General features: G+C 45.2%; 1 protein-coding gene across 15 annotated transcripts in view; it reads left to right on the top strand.

Annotated features, from left to right (window-relative positions):
- The window catches only part of LOC147708315 (protein 4.1-like), a 1,681,744-nt gene that overhangs the window by 638,250 nt on the left and 1,028,987 nt on the right, over nucleotides 1-14,507 (top strand). For all 15 annotated transcript variants that reach the window (XM_086927035.1, XM_086927031.1, XM_086927029.1 and 12 more), the window contains one exon: nucleotides 5,917-6,021. In XM_086927035.1, coding sequence (XP_086783161.1) covers nucleotides 5,917-6,021 — 105 coding nt within the window. The remainder of the gene's footprint in view (nucleotides 1-5,916; nucleotides 6,022-14,507) is intronic.

Genomic DNA, 14,507 nt, shown 5'->3' with positions numbered 1-14,507 from the left:
TGCTGGCCCTGTCTGGGGGCCCTGCGATGTTGCTTTAAGCACCCACATGGACTTAATCACTCAAAAACTGGAAAAACAGAATGGCAGGCTAGTCGAGGCAGAGCATGGAATATAGGAGCTTGAGGACAACACTACCACAACGTAGAGCAAAAAAAATAAATGGATCGCATTCTGAAGATCATAGCGGCTAAAAACGAAGACCTGGTAGCCAGTTCCAGAAGTAACAACGTTCAGATCTTGGGAATTCCGGAATCTATTAACACCAGGAGGATGGGGCAATAGTGGAGTGTTTGCCAACAACTTACTTTGGAAAGGAAACGTTCTCCTTGCTGCTGGTGGTTGAAGAGCACAACGGGCGCTGGCGGTGAGCGAGTTTCACCCCCGGGGGGGGGGGGCACCTCCCAGACCTATAGTGGCCAAACTACTCAACTATAAAGACTGTGACACAGCTTTAGGAATGGCAAGAGAAAAGTAACCACTGGTGTTCGAGGGACACTACATTTCCCTGTACTATACCATAACAATGGTGGTCAAAGAAGCAAGAAAGAAGTTCCTTACTTTTCAAGAAAAATCAGCAACAAGCCAAAATCACATATGCGAAGTTGTACCCGCAAAACTGCAAATCACTTACCAGGGCAAACTGCATTTTTTGCGTATCCCCACAACAAGCAATGGATTTCATTAAAAAATTACCCAGAATCCCCAGGAGGGAGCCAGGCTTGGCACCTGGATGCGAAGCTGCGTCGTCAACATCTGACGTGGAATAAACACAGAGAATGGCATCACGCATTGACTGAGGCGAGATCCACCCGTAAAGAAATTTGGCACATAAAACATCACACCAGCCAAAACTCTTGCCTTGAACAAGGGAGGAGGCACTTGTATGCTGCCGCAATTCTACAAAGATACTTTGGCTTGTTATCCTTGGTCCCATTATTAATAATAATACAAGTGCAGTGTAACTGTTTAGGAAAAATTAATGCTGAGAACGCATCACACTGCAGCCCCGGACACCCCCTTCCCATTGAAGCACTGTGCGAGGGGGGTGTTGCCCCAACCTTTGAGCGAGACAACCTGACAGGAGTACCCTCTAAGGCAATATGGGACTATCTTTCTCGCTGTTTCTCTTGATTTTCCTCTTTTTTTCCCTTCAACTCACTACATCACTCTCTTGTGTAGGAACTGTTTCCACTCTGTCTTTACTGACTATTGTTTTAAGAGAGCATCCTACAGCACATGTGCAGATATACCAGTCTCGCGTCACTAAAACAGGAAAGCAGGAAGGCAGAACTACTCAATCAGATGTTGAAAAGGCAAGACCCAGAGAGGGTAGCAAGGTTCACACATTCAGTAATGCAAGATCGCATGGCAGGTAGGAACAAGCAGGAAGACCTGAACCTCCCAATATGGATTATTCGGGGTTTTGGTAACACACAAAAGCAAAAACATCTCCTACACTACCTAGATAGACCCAATATCCATATAGCCCTGTTGCAGGAAACCCACATGGCTCTGGCTACTGCTCCCACATTTGCGTCACGATAGGCAAAACATAGATTTTTCTCCTCCTATTCCTCCTACTCAGAGGGAACGGCCATCATTGTGCAGAAGCAGACTCCATATGCGGCAGAGGGAGCCATAAAAGACCCGCAATGGAGATACAATATAATTTTGGGAAGACTGGTCTCTTATTCAGTTACATTGGTTAAAATTGCTATGGACCCAACATTGATGAGGAGATGTTTTACACCACTTTGTGGGGACTTGTCGTCAACATTGGCTCCTCCTACGTCATTTGGGGCAGAGATTTCAACCCCACTCTACAATCAACCCTTGATAGCTCTCACCCTCCTTCACACCACTACACAAAGGCTCAGTGCCAAATACAGTCCATGATGGAGGAGCACTGCCTGATTGACGCCTGGCATTTCGCTCACCGAGCCCAGAGGGAGGGAATGTGCTATTCCACAGTCCACTCCAGCTGGTCCAGACTGGACTTCTGGCTGGTGTCCAGGGGAATTGGGCCATGGATCACTCACTCTCAACACTTAGCCAGAACATATTCAGATCACTCCCCAGTATGCCTGAGGCTATGCCCACCATAAACCCCACCGCTTGTGTGTCCTGGAAGCTCCCCACACAATCGCTACGAGACACCCCATTTAGATTGCGATTGGGGCGGGAAATGGAAGAATTCCTCGAACGTAATACAGACCCCGTTCCCGCCCTAGTGACAGTCTGGGAGGCCCTGAAGGTGACTATATGGGGTATATGTATTGCTTAAATCTGGCGCTTTTTAAAAGACATCAGAAATACCTCAAAGTGCCTGGAGAGGAAGCTACAGGATTTAGAGCGGAGTTGGTCACTACTGGGGCGGAGAGGGTGCAAGCTGGTATGGGGAAACTCCTTACAGAGTATCAAACTACAGCTGAACGCAAGGGGCTGTTCTGTAGTATCACAGACCTAGGCTATATGGAGAAGGGTAAATGCTGGGGAAAGGGCTCGCAGAGATGATGCACAAGCCAAATTTTTATAATGTTTTCATGGAGATCTGGGGTGCATACGGGGCATCCCACAAAAACTCTGAAGAGCTTCTGCAGGCTTTTTTGTTGCACTATTTGCTGTATGCAGCGCGAATAAAGGTCCTCTTAGACATAAATCCTTATTTAAATAAGATAGGCCTGGGATGGATGAGTGACAACTAACGTGAATTTCTCACAGCTAACTTTGAAGAGGATGCAATAAAAGTTGTCATTATGCAACTTGGGTCGGGCAAAGCTCCTGGGCCGGACGGGTTGCCAGCTGAATTTTATAAAACGTACATAGACATGCTGGCTCCCCTTCTCAAAAGGCTCTACTATGAGAGAGGCCCTCATGATATCCCTCCCAAAGCCGGGCTAGCCTGTTGACTGCGCAGACTCCTACATGCCTGTGTCCTTAATAAATTGTGATGTAAAAATATTGGCTAAATTATTGGCAAATTGCCTATGCCTGCCGTTGTATGGGCTTGTACAACCGGATCAGGCGGGTTCAACCCGGGGGAGACCCTGTTTTCCGTTATAGAAGATTCAGAGCTCAATGCGGTGGCACTCTTTCTTGACTCCACCAAGGTCTTTGACTCCCTAGAGTGGGACAACTTGCTATCTGTTCTGTAGCATATGGGCTTTCCCTCAAGATTCTGCGCATTGGTGTGGCTATTCTATCACAAACCCATGGCAAAATTACTTATCAATGGTGTGTTTACCCCTGTTTGAAATAACTCTGGGCACATGGCAGGGATGCCCATTGTCCCCGTTCCTCATTGCCCTTTCAGTGGAGCTGTTGGCTGCCACTCTCCAGCAACACCACAGGGAATGTGCATTGAGGTACCGTACTAGACGTGTGTTGGTGCCACTCTACGTGGAAGACTCCACGCTCTATTTCAGGAACCCCCAGGAAAATCTCAATGGGGTGCTAAGGGGGTTTATCAGGTTTGGAGGTAACCATCAACTTCGAGAAATCTTAGATCTTCCCTCTCACCTCGAATACCCTGACCTGTCAAACAGATTATCCAGTCAGTTGGAATATGTTGGAGTTCAAGTATTTGGGCATAGTGATCAGTCGAAACAGGGAGAAACTCCTTAGAGCAAACTATGGCAGAGTGTTGTACAGCATAACAGACTCCACGCCTAGATGGATTGCTATGCCTCTCTCCATGGCGGGGCACATAGCACTCATTAAAATAATAATTCTACCACGACTGCTGTACTTATTTATAAGCATCCCCTACGCCTCTGAGCGTAATTATTTCAGGTCTCTGAAGACGCAAACAATTTGCCTTGCCTAGGTGGGTAAGCAGCCTAGAACCAAGTGGACCACCCTCACCTTACCTTTCGCCAAAGGCTGTTTTGAAGCGCTGCATCCAGAGCTTTACTAATTGTGTGCACAAGTGCACTATGCTCTGTACTGGTTACACCCCCGCCATTTATGCCGCATCTAGCGGTGGAGCAGGGTTACCTGGCTCCCGCGCCACTGTCTGGCTTTCTTGACGAGGACTGGGAAGGGACGGGGGACAGGTACTCAACAGTTGCCTGCACGAACTCAGCGTGTAAGAAACTGGGAGCCCCTGTGGTGCACTCCCCCATGTTACCATTAGAATATCATAGCAACCTCCCTGTGACGATGCGGTAGTCTGCCCCCGCATGCTGCGCCGCTATGCTATAAGCGCGTGGGGAGGGATCTGTATCCCAATGGGATTCTCCGCGGCAAAGGGAAGTTCTTTGGGCGATGTGAACCCTCTCCTATGGAGCGGTTTCTGTACGTTGGACTGAGACAAGATGTAGCGTCATTCACCCCGGGTTTTCCAGAGGAGCTGCCAACTTTAGCGCCTTTACATGCTATGCTTCAGCCTGCTAGCCCTTCACGTGCGGTAGTGCGACTATACCGTAGTATGTTTACTGTAAGGAAGCAGTCCCAGGACAAGTCATGGGAAAACTGGGATGGAGAACTGGGCTTTCCCTTGAAGGTGCACTGTGGTAATTCTGCTGCCTGCAGACTGGACAGTTAATGGCTAGCAGCACTTTACAGATCATTTATTATAAATATGTACTTAAGATATATTATACCCCGGCACGAATGTACAGGTACGGCCTGAGAGCCATAGATCTCTGCAAGAGATGTGGTGCAGAAGGAGCTCATTTTCTCCTTCTGACCTGCTCATGTAGAGTTGTTTACAGCTACTGAGAGGAGGTTGGGAATGCTATATCCCAGATGGTGGGAGGAAATATAAGCCTTACCCCACTCAACCCACTGTTCGGTTACACAGAGATCATAGAGGCATCTAATAGACAATTTGTGTCGCTGCGTCCGCTGCTGACCAAGCGAAGGGTTGCGTGTAGATGGGGTTGGGGGGCGGGTGTGGCTCCTAAATTCAAGGAATGGATGCAGGATTTGGTATATTGCCAGGAACGATTAACCATATACTCCGAATTATTGCCCCTTAGCTCAAGACCCCGAGACATATGGGAGCCACTAAAGATTTACTTGATAAGCACACCCCACACGAAGCAGACATTCCAGGAGCCTCACCTGCACCACAATGGGACACTGCTACCTAACTAGCACCCTCATGCAGCACCGCTGATGAGAAGGTCACAACTCTCAAGTTTGATGTCATGCTAACTAGATGTGCAAGTGCTACTTTATTTTGCTCTGATTGTGTAGAAAACAGCCTGGACTTTATTGCTTAATGATACTTATAATCTATCACAAAAGTACCTACCTGTAAAAATGACAATTTTGTGAAACTGCTGTGTGTATGGTAACTGAAATATAAAAAATAAAAGAATTTTAAAGCCAATTGTAACAAAATACCGGCTGTTCAGATGTAGTGAAGTATTGAAATTGTTATTCAACATGTAGTCTAAATAAACATGTTATTGATTGAATGGAAAAAACCTGCAATTTGTCAGAAGATTTGTCTGACATTTGACCTCTGTCTTTGAAGCGTGTCAACTGTGACAAGATAAATACAGAATTTAAAGGCATCTTTATTTATTGCTTGGACTTTCCCGAACCACCAAAAATCGGCATGTGACCCACCAGTGAGTGGCGACCCACAGTTTGGCAAACATTGTAATAAAGGAAATCCAGACGGGTAACTGCGTGTTATATTCCCATAGTGTAGGCCCAGGTTTACGGTATTGTATTTTTTCATGTCATTATAAATTAGTGATAGCAAAATAAAAATATTATACTCCGCTTCCTATTCTGCATTTTCTATATGTTACAATGGTTTCGTCTTATGGATTTAAGTATTTTTCTTCCATTACGAAAACTCAAGTGGAGCGTGAGGCTTGTCTATATGCTGGATTGATGACATAATGTCTGCAGAATGTGACAGATCAAAGATTTATGTATGTTCTTTTTATTTTACAGAAACGAGCCACGGGACAGGTGTTGTTTGACAAAGTGTGTGGACAGCTCAACCTGCTGGAAAAAGACTACTTTGGTTTAACATTCCAGGATAAGGCTGACCAAAAGGTAACCAATTTCTTCTTTCTTCCATATTTTGTGAAATGTGGTCTGTTCACTAATTTGGAATGTTATATCTATAGTGACAACTGTTTTTTTAAGGTCTCGCCTAGGCAGTGCTTGCGCTCTCTTCGAGACATGCGGTATTCAAGATATGGGCATTAGGCTCCGCCCTTGTTCCACCCATTTTTACCATTGGCTTCTTTTTTTGTTCTTTGTAAATGATGGCGTTTGATTTGTCAATAGGCTCAGTAGTCCCTCCTTAGTACCTTCCTCTCTCCTGTTACCTCCCATAAGGACAGCCTCTCTTATATGTGTCCTTACTTTCTAGCGTTATTAGCCATTTGTGAAAACTCTTTGCTTAGTTAATGTAAACAGCACTCATAGGACGCCAGCTTTAGCAATGGCAGCTACCTTTTGTTTCTATTTGCAACGCAGCATTTGCAATTTCACTTTCACTATGGGGCCGCACCCACCACTTGCCGGATGGGCGACTGCCATTGAGCAATGGTGACCGCTTCTTGTTAAACTAATGCATCTGCATGCAATCATTGTTTGATGTGGGTTTCTGTCCTCTGCGGGACACTGTGTGCAAGCCCGCCTGATTTGACCCCATCTTATTACTCATTATTAACCTCCACCCCGTCAAGCCCATCTGTTCATGGCTGCACTGGGTGCTGCACCACAGGCTTCCGGCCTGCACTTCCTTGCAAACTTAAGGTTACAGAGGCTGCCACACTGTAGACTTAAAGGTGAGGCATGGGGTGGTGACGGCAACTTCTTTTTCTCTTTCCTTTGCTCCCCCAACCATGTAAACTTTTCCATTCTTCATTGTTTTAGAAAATGTGTGGGTTAAAGTGCAGTATTTTTCTTTTGTTTTTTACGAACTTTTTTTATTTAAAAACTTTACTTTAACTTTATTTTAAAGAAGCTCCCAGTGGTTGAACACCAGGCTTCAGCATAGGCGGCCGCACACACCACTCGCGGGACGCTGCTTTAGCAATGGGTGGCACTTTTTTTTTCAGTGCACCTTGCGCACTTTGTTTCACAGTGGCGGCCGTATACAACACCAATGGGACGCTACCCTTAAGCAATGGTGTCCGCTTCTTGTGAAACTAATATGTCTGCTTGCAATGTTTGTTTGCTATGGTTTGCAATTGCTGCATATTGAAGTGTACTTAATGGTTTTCGGTTGTCATTGTGTATCTCAGTAAATCCTCTGTGCTCCCTGCCCTACAAAGTGATCAGCCTGAAGAACAATCAATGCTCTGTTAGTGACATTACCTCCCCCCCCCACTGCACCCTGTTGCCAATTTTCCCCAGTCCTTTACAAACTTTTTGATTTTTTTAATTTCTTACCACATCTGTAACAAGTATTTCCAATAGAATAGGTCTTGCATTTGCCAAAGTTTGAGCAATTTGCATTGTAAATGACAATGCCTTTTTCTGCACTGCAGCACTAGTCCAGATTATCTTTCCAATCTGATACCCTCGATGGGTGGCTCGCAGCCCAGACCTTGGCTATGTTCCATTTTGCCACTAAGGCCACCACCCTGAGGCATATTCTGTGATATTTGGGCATACTACTTCCCCAGTCACACACAAGATATTTCACTGTGCCTCCACCTGGTTGTCCAGGCCTCTGACCTCCGTCAAAGCCCGTATCACACCCGCCAGTATTGATAAATGCTGGAGCAAGCTCATAGAATGGGAAGGAATGACCTCCACCCCCTCCAGTTCCCATAACAAACTGGCATGAGTCACATCGTGTGATTTGTGTATACAAAAAAGTCAGAAAAGCTGACTGTGGAAAACCGTGTGGGGGAATTTTGCTTAAGGAGAAATTGTACTGGCGAGGGGATGTTAAACAATTAACCCACTGTATGTCACACCTTTGTTAAATAAACAATACAAACTAGGAAATAAAAACAATTTGCACAATTTATTGTGGTACCTCCCTTTAGGGTTACACTCTAAATTAAAAACATTTGCTAAAAACAGTTATCATCATTTTAAAAAAACAGCATGGACAATAATAAAAAAGACAGTCAAAAGCAAGAGTCGACGCGGTGTTTCGGTGGCTTTACAATCGATGCACCTTCATCAGGACATTTTGCAATATTGACTTGTACTCTAAAAATTGAAAAACAATATTTTAGATACCTATTCTATCCATAGTGACAGGGTTTTTACTTTCTGTTGTATTTGCTCCCCTCCCTGTGTACATAACCAGGGGGAACCTTCCAAATAATTTTCTTCCTGAGTCACATCGTCCCAGCTGTTGCATAAGTGTTCTGGAAGAATAGAAACTATGAAAAATCCAAAGTTACATGAGGCAAAAGCGGGTCCGAATAGCTACCTCTCTAGGACTCTGAAGCACCTCCACCCAAGTATCCTCCTCCAGTAGGTCCACATCTGTTTACCATGCCTCCCTCTGGGACCCTAGGGGATCTGGTGAGTTTTTTATGAGCTTCCTATATCTTAGAGAGGTGGCTTTGGCTTTCATTGGATCTAGTAGTAGCCTGTGTTTCAAGGGTGTGTATTCTAGTGGTAGTTCTCCTTCAGGCACATACCTGCGCAACACATGTCCCAGTAGTAATAATCGAAATCTTTCTGTATCTGTCATCTGGTATTCTGCTCTTAAGTCATCAAAGGATATCATTGCCTGACCCCTCCAAACATCTCCAAGGTAGTTGAAGCCCAGAAGTCCCCATTTATGTAATCCCTTTAGGCTCCCAACCACCCTCAGCAAATCACTGTCCCATAGCTGGGATTCCCCGTTAATTTGCTCTCCCATTCCATCGCATCTCAAGAACTTAATGGCCCCATGCCATGCACGGACCACTGTCCATGTGTGAAATTGCAGCTGCCTTTCTTGTTTCCTTTGGTAGAGGGTAGCTGTATAGCAGTGACTGCCCATCGCTAGTCCCTCTACCCAGATCTGGTGGTCGGTCTTTCAGACGCCTGGCACCTAAATTATGGAACTCCGTCCCTTTTTACATTTGTGCGGAACCCGACCATAGCACCTTCAGACGGCATGTAAAAACCTGGCTCTTTTCTCCGCCTTAGTTCCCTCTAAAGTTCTCCGCTCTGATCTGCTCTTAGCGCTGGGTTGCCTTTTTGCAGAGGCAGCTATGCGCTCTATAAATACTCTAATCTAATCTAGTCGAGTTCCTCCCTATCTGCAAACACCCAGTTGTTAATTATTATCAGCTGGCCTGCCCAGTAGTATTTCCTAATGCCCATAACCACCAGTCCCTCCTCAAACACCCACCTCTGAAGTTTGCTCAGTGCAATTCTGGAACTACCCCCATCCTAGAGCAGTTTACGTAACTCGCGTCCACTCTCTGGAATAAGTCCAGAGGTATTTTATATGGTGTGTTCTGTAGCACATAGAGTAGAAGAGGCAGTGCCATCATTTTAATTGAGACAGCTGTGCCCATCAAGGACACTGGCAGTTTCCTCCAGTGTGCCACATCACTTCTGAGGTTTTTGGCTTGTGGGAGTAGGTTATCAGTCAAAAAGTCATTGGTTGCCTTTGATATCTGGATACGGAGTAGCTGCCAAATAACTGAAATATATGAAGCAATCTATTCACTATGGGGTAAGGCTGTGTGGCATTACCCAATATGCTATTGGCATATAAAGATGTATGTTCTTCCCAGTGAACTGGGAAGAACATATATCTTTATATACCAATGACATATTGTTTAATGTATATCACTGTACAAAGCCTGGTCGCAAGGGCCATTGCCAACATCTTAGCTTCTAAGTTCAGTAGCGGTATAGGTCTATAAAAGCTACAGTCCTCTGGGGGTTTACCTTTTTGGATATTACCACAAAAGTGCCATTCTTTGATCCTCGGGCAGACATCCCTCCTTCCTACCCGTCTGGAACATTCTCAGCATATGTTGTGAACCTTTGTCCACCTCACCTTTGTACGGTTCTGCTGGGAGTCCATTAAAATCAGCAGGCTTACCAGATTGTTGGTCTGGAATGGTTCCCTCTATTTCTTCTACTGTTAAGTCCCGGTCTCGTGCATTTCTGTCATCAACTGACAGGGTAGGAAGGGAGAAATCCCTTAAAAGCTCAGTGCAATCATTCCCAGTTCTCACTGAAATAGCTGTATTAAGAGTTTCGTAATAGTCGGCAAACGCCTCTGAAATAGGCTCCCTAGTCTGATGTATATTACCATTGGGTGTGAAAGGAATAATAACAAAATGAAGGACGGAGGGGGCAGCAGGACCAAATGGGCTTCCAAATGCTCTTTTTAAGAACGCACCTGAATTTTGGGAAAATTATGTCACACCCTCTTTCGACTACATTTATAATTAGAAGATCGTACCAAATTCCTGGAGAGGGAACATAATTCACCCAATATTTAAAAATGGCATTCATAGCAAGCCAGAAATATACGGATTGATATTCTTGATCGATGTAGAAGCCAAATTATACGCATCAGGTCTACTTATTCACCTTCAAGAATGGATGAATGAGAAGAATATAATCCCAAACTTTCAAACAGGTTTCAGGTCAGGAATGGGGACAACTACAAATTTGATAACTTTGGCTTTTTTGAGCAAAAAAGCACTAAAAAGGAAAAAAAAATTATTTGCAGGCTTCATCGACCTGAAAGCCGCGTTCGATAGAGTAACTAGAACTCGACTTTGGAATCAATTAAAAACCCTGGGGCTACTGATTAATCCATTGGACTCAATGATTGCCCTCTACACAGAAACTTGGGCCATAGTGAAACTAGGCGATGGAAATAGAGTATCCGCAAGAATAAACACACAGCATGGCTTAAAACAAAGCTGCTTCCTAGCACCAAGTTTGTTCAATTTGTTCTTAGCAGACATAACCGAGCATATGCAATCACCAAAGAGCCATCCACCAATGTTAGTCAAAGAGCCCATACTGTTTACATTTACATTTAGGTCTCGCACCTGCGATACAGGGCGAAGCCCTGTCGCAGCGCAAGACCTATTGTCAGGAGACAGGAGATGGGCATGCGCAGCCTCAGGGATCGGATCAGACCGCGCGCGTGTTCACCGTCTCCTGTCTCCCTTGAAAGCCTCCAACACACACAGCCACCCCCCCTTTTGCTTCGCACACACACACACACACGCGCACACACAGAGACACACGCAAGCGCACACATACAGAGACCCCCCCCCCCCCCCCCCGCTGCTGCTGCTGCCGCCTTATCCACCACCCCCACCCCCAGTACTGCTAATCCCACTCACCGCATCGGCCCCGCTCTGGACTTCTGCAGCCTTCGCGGGCTCTCCCTCGGGCATGGGAGCCCCGCGTCACCACTGCTCCTTTGGCCAGGCACTCCGTTGGCGCAGGCTTCTCGCAGAAAATGGAAGTCCCGCCCCACGACAGGTTTCGGTTTTACAGTGAACTCTAGGTTTGAGCAGGAACAGAAAGCCCCCGGAAGGTGTTTGTAGCACTTTCCTGCAGGCCCATCTTCTAGGTGCAATTTGGTATGGACTCTGTGGAACAAGGAGTTGTGAAAAGAAATGCTCTTCCACCGTACTCAGCTGGTGTACAAGAGCGGCAGAAGGTAGTGATAGAAATTGTAAGTTTATTTGCATAATTTTAAATACATTTCAAATTTTTCTATAACCCCTGGGTATTGTAACATGAATTACTGGGATTTTTACTTATCAGAGAGTTTTGTTGGTCACGCTACACCTTCCAGAGTACAAAAAGAGGCCTTGAGTGTGCATGCCCAAATTACTTCATGCATTTCACTTTTTCAGCTTATGAAAGTCAGTGGGCTGGTTCACAAATTGTTTGCTGAGCCTGGAATAAGTTATTATAGAAACACGTAGTTTATGTCTCATCTAGTGTAAATGTAAGCAAAATACTAGTCCATTGAAAAGATCCTGTGTAAGTGCTGCTAAAATTTTGGCAAAGTCAATCAATTATTGTAGTGTTCACAGACGAGTTTTAGAAAGTAGATAATACATTTAGAGCGTCAAGATAAAAATTGTTACGTTTTTTCAAATGTTCTAATACTTGACGTGCATAAACTATGCACAAGTAGATAGCATTAGGTACAAAGGTGTCTGTGTCATTTCCCCTTAATTACATTAATATGTATTTATTACTCTTATGTAAGATAACATGTTTTGTATGTTCGCAACATGTGTGATTTGCAACCATGCACAGGTGTATAACTCAGAACATAGCGGGATCACCGGCAAGAATGACGAGATATTTAGCTTGTGTTAATCAAGAATACTTCAGATATGAATTTCTGTGTGCCATCTTTTTTCATTAATGGATGTTTTTTCACACCTGTGTGCTCTTTTAAGAGCTCTATTAACTCACAGCTTCAGAGGAATTATCCTCTAAGATTGGCGCCTGCATTTGACCATAAACATCAGTTATGCTGCTCCCTTTCGTTTGCCATTCTGGCTCCTTGGCAGTGTGCTGCCGATCCTTATTTTCGAGTACAATGAAGATGGCATTGGTATCGGAAACCATGTTCATTTCTCTGGGCTCTGCTCCATTCACTTCGCCCCTCAGCAGTTAATGGGAGCATATTTAAAGGCTAAGGGTACGAGATCTCATTGGCAAGGAGTGGAGGAGGGGTGTCAATGATGCATAATGCCAATTCCGTTAGTAGTGGCATTTTGGTGACACAAGCTCAGTGCATTAGACCCAAACCTAGACCAAGTATCAGGAGTCTAACAATGTCACCAAACTCTTAAAATACAAACAAAGAGATGTCTGAGCAGCACCATCTTGAAAATAACTCTGCTGTTTTACAGTGGCAGAGAGAATCCCATTATGTCCCAAATTGTGCAAATGAGAAGGCCCTCAATAGACCGGTCCAAAAATGCTAAAAATACCACTCTGGACATAATATTTAGCCTTACCTCAAGAGAAGCATCCTGTTCCAACATTTGTCTGGACAACTGTTATTTATCCAGAAGAGGGTTTGTACCGATGAACTTTTTCATTTTTAGTTTGTCAGTCATCTTCTTAAGAGTAGTAAACATCTTCTATTTATGAGAGTGTTTGTACATTCCTTAATTATCACTTAGTATTCCCCACCTATTGAGCGTAGGTATTGTATTTCTCCACCACCACATCACTCAGGGACACCACCACATCACTCAGGGACACCGCCACATCACTCAGGGACACCGCCACATCACTCAGGGACACCGCCACATCACTCAGGGACACGCCACATCACTCAGGGACACCGCCACATCACTCAGGGACACCGCCACATCACTCAGGGACACCGCCACATCACTCAGGGGCACCGCCACATCACTCGGGGTCACCAATCAGGGGCACCACCACATCACTCGGGGTCACCACTCGGGGGCACCACCACATCACTCAAGGACACCACCACATCACTCAAGGACACCACCACATCACTCAGGGACATCACCACATCACTCGGGGACACCACCACATCACTCGGGACACCACCACATCACTCGGGACACCACCACATCACTCGGGACACCACCACATCACTCGGGGACACCACCACATCACTCGGGGACACCACCACATCACTCGGGTGCACCACCACATCACTTGGGGTCACCACTCAGGGGCACCACCACATCACTCGGGGACACCACCACATCACTCGGGGACACCACCACATCACTCGGGGACACCACCACATCACTCGGGGACACCTCCACATCACTCGGGGACACCTCCACATCACTCGGGGTCACCACCACATCACTCAGGGGCACCACTCGTCACTCGGGGGCACCACCACATCACTCAGGGGCACCACTCGGGGACACCACCACATCACTCGGGGACACCACCACATCACTCGGGGACACGACCCACTTCACCCTTCCACTGACTCAATTACAATAACTTTTATTTAAGTATTAATTATTAAACAAATTAAAAGCCATTGTTACTTGTAATATCAATACATCTAAGTCACAAAATACAGCACATATTGCATTGCAAATGCTATGGGTGTCACATTTGCAAAAGTTATAACTATTGGCATTGTCATACACAATGCCAATAACTCAAACTTTAATACTGCGAGACCTATTGCATTGTAAATGCTTGTTACAATATGCAGACGACATCGTAGTGCTAAGTCAAAGTCAGATTGGGCTGCAATGAACAACGTAGTACTTTACCTGAACCAGGAAAATCTAGAGTTAAATTAAAAGAAAACTAATGTGGTGCGCCTAGTTGACCCCAAGAAAAACAAGTTTAAATGGTATTTTAAGAGAGATCAAGTGGAAGAGTAAGCCTTATATAAATATCTAGGCATAAAACTGGTGCGCGGCACCCCATACAAGGACCACCAACAGGATCTGAATGCTAAAGCCCAATCATTCATTTTTGCATTTTGACTGCTGAATAAAAGATTGAGCTGTCCGGCTTATACTCCCCTCCTAAATGTAATGGCAGCACACATTTTACCTACTCTGTCTTATGGTTTAGAAACATGGCATGGCAAGGAACCAGAG

This window comes from Lissotriton vulgaris, chromosome 6 (assembly GCF_964263255.1).
Source record: "Lissotriton vulgaris chromosome 6, aLisVul1.2, whole genome shotgun sequence".
Classification (NCBI taxonomy): Eukaryota; Metazoa; Chordata; class Amphibia; order Caudata; family Salamandridae; genus Lissotriton; species Lissotriton vulgaris.
Note: the sequence above shows the minus strand (reverse complement) of the source record. Positions and strands in the feature narration are given on the sequence as shown.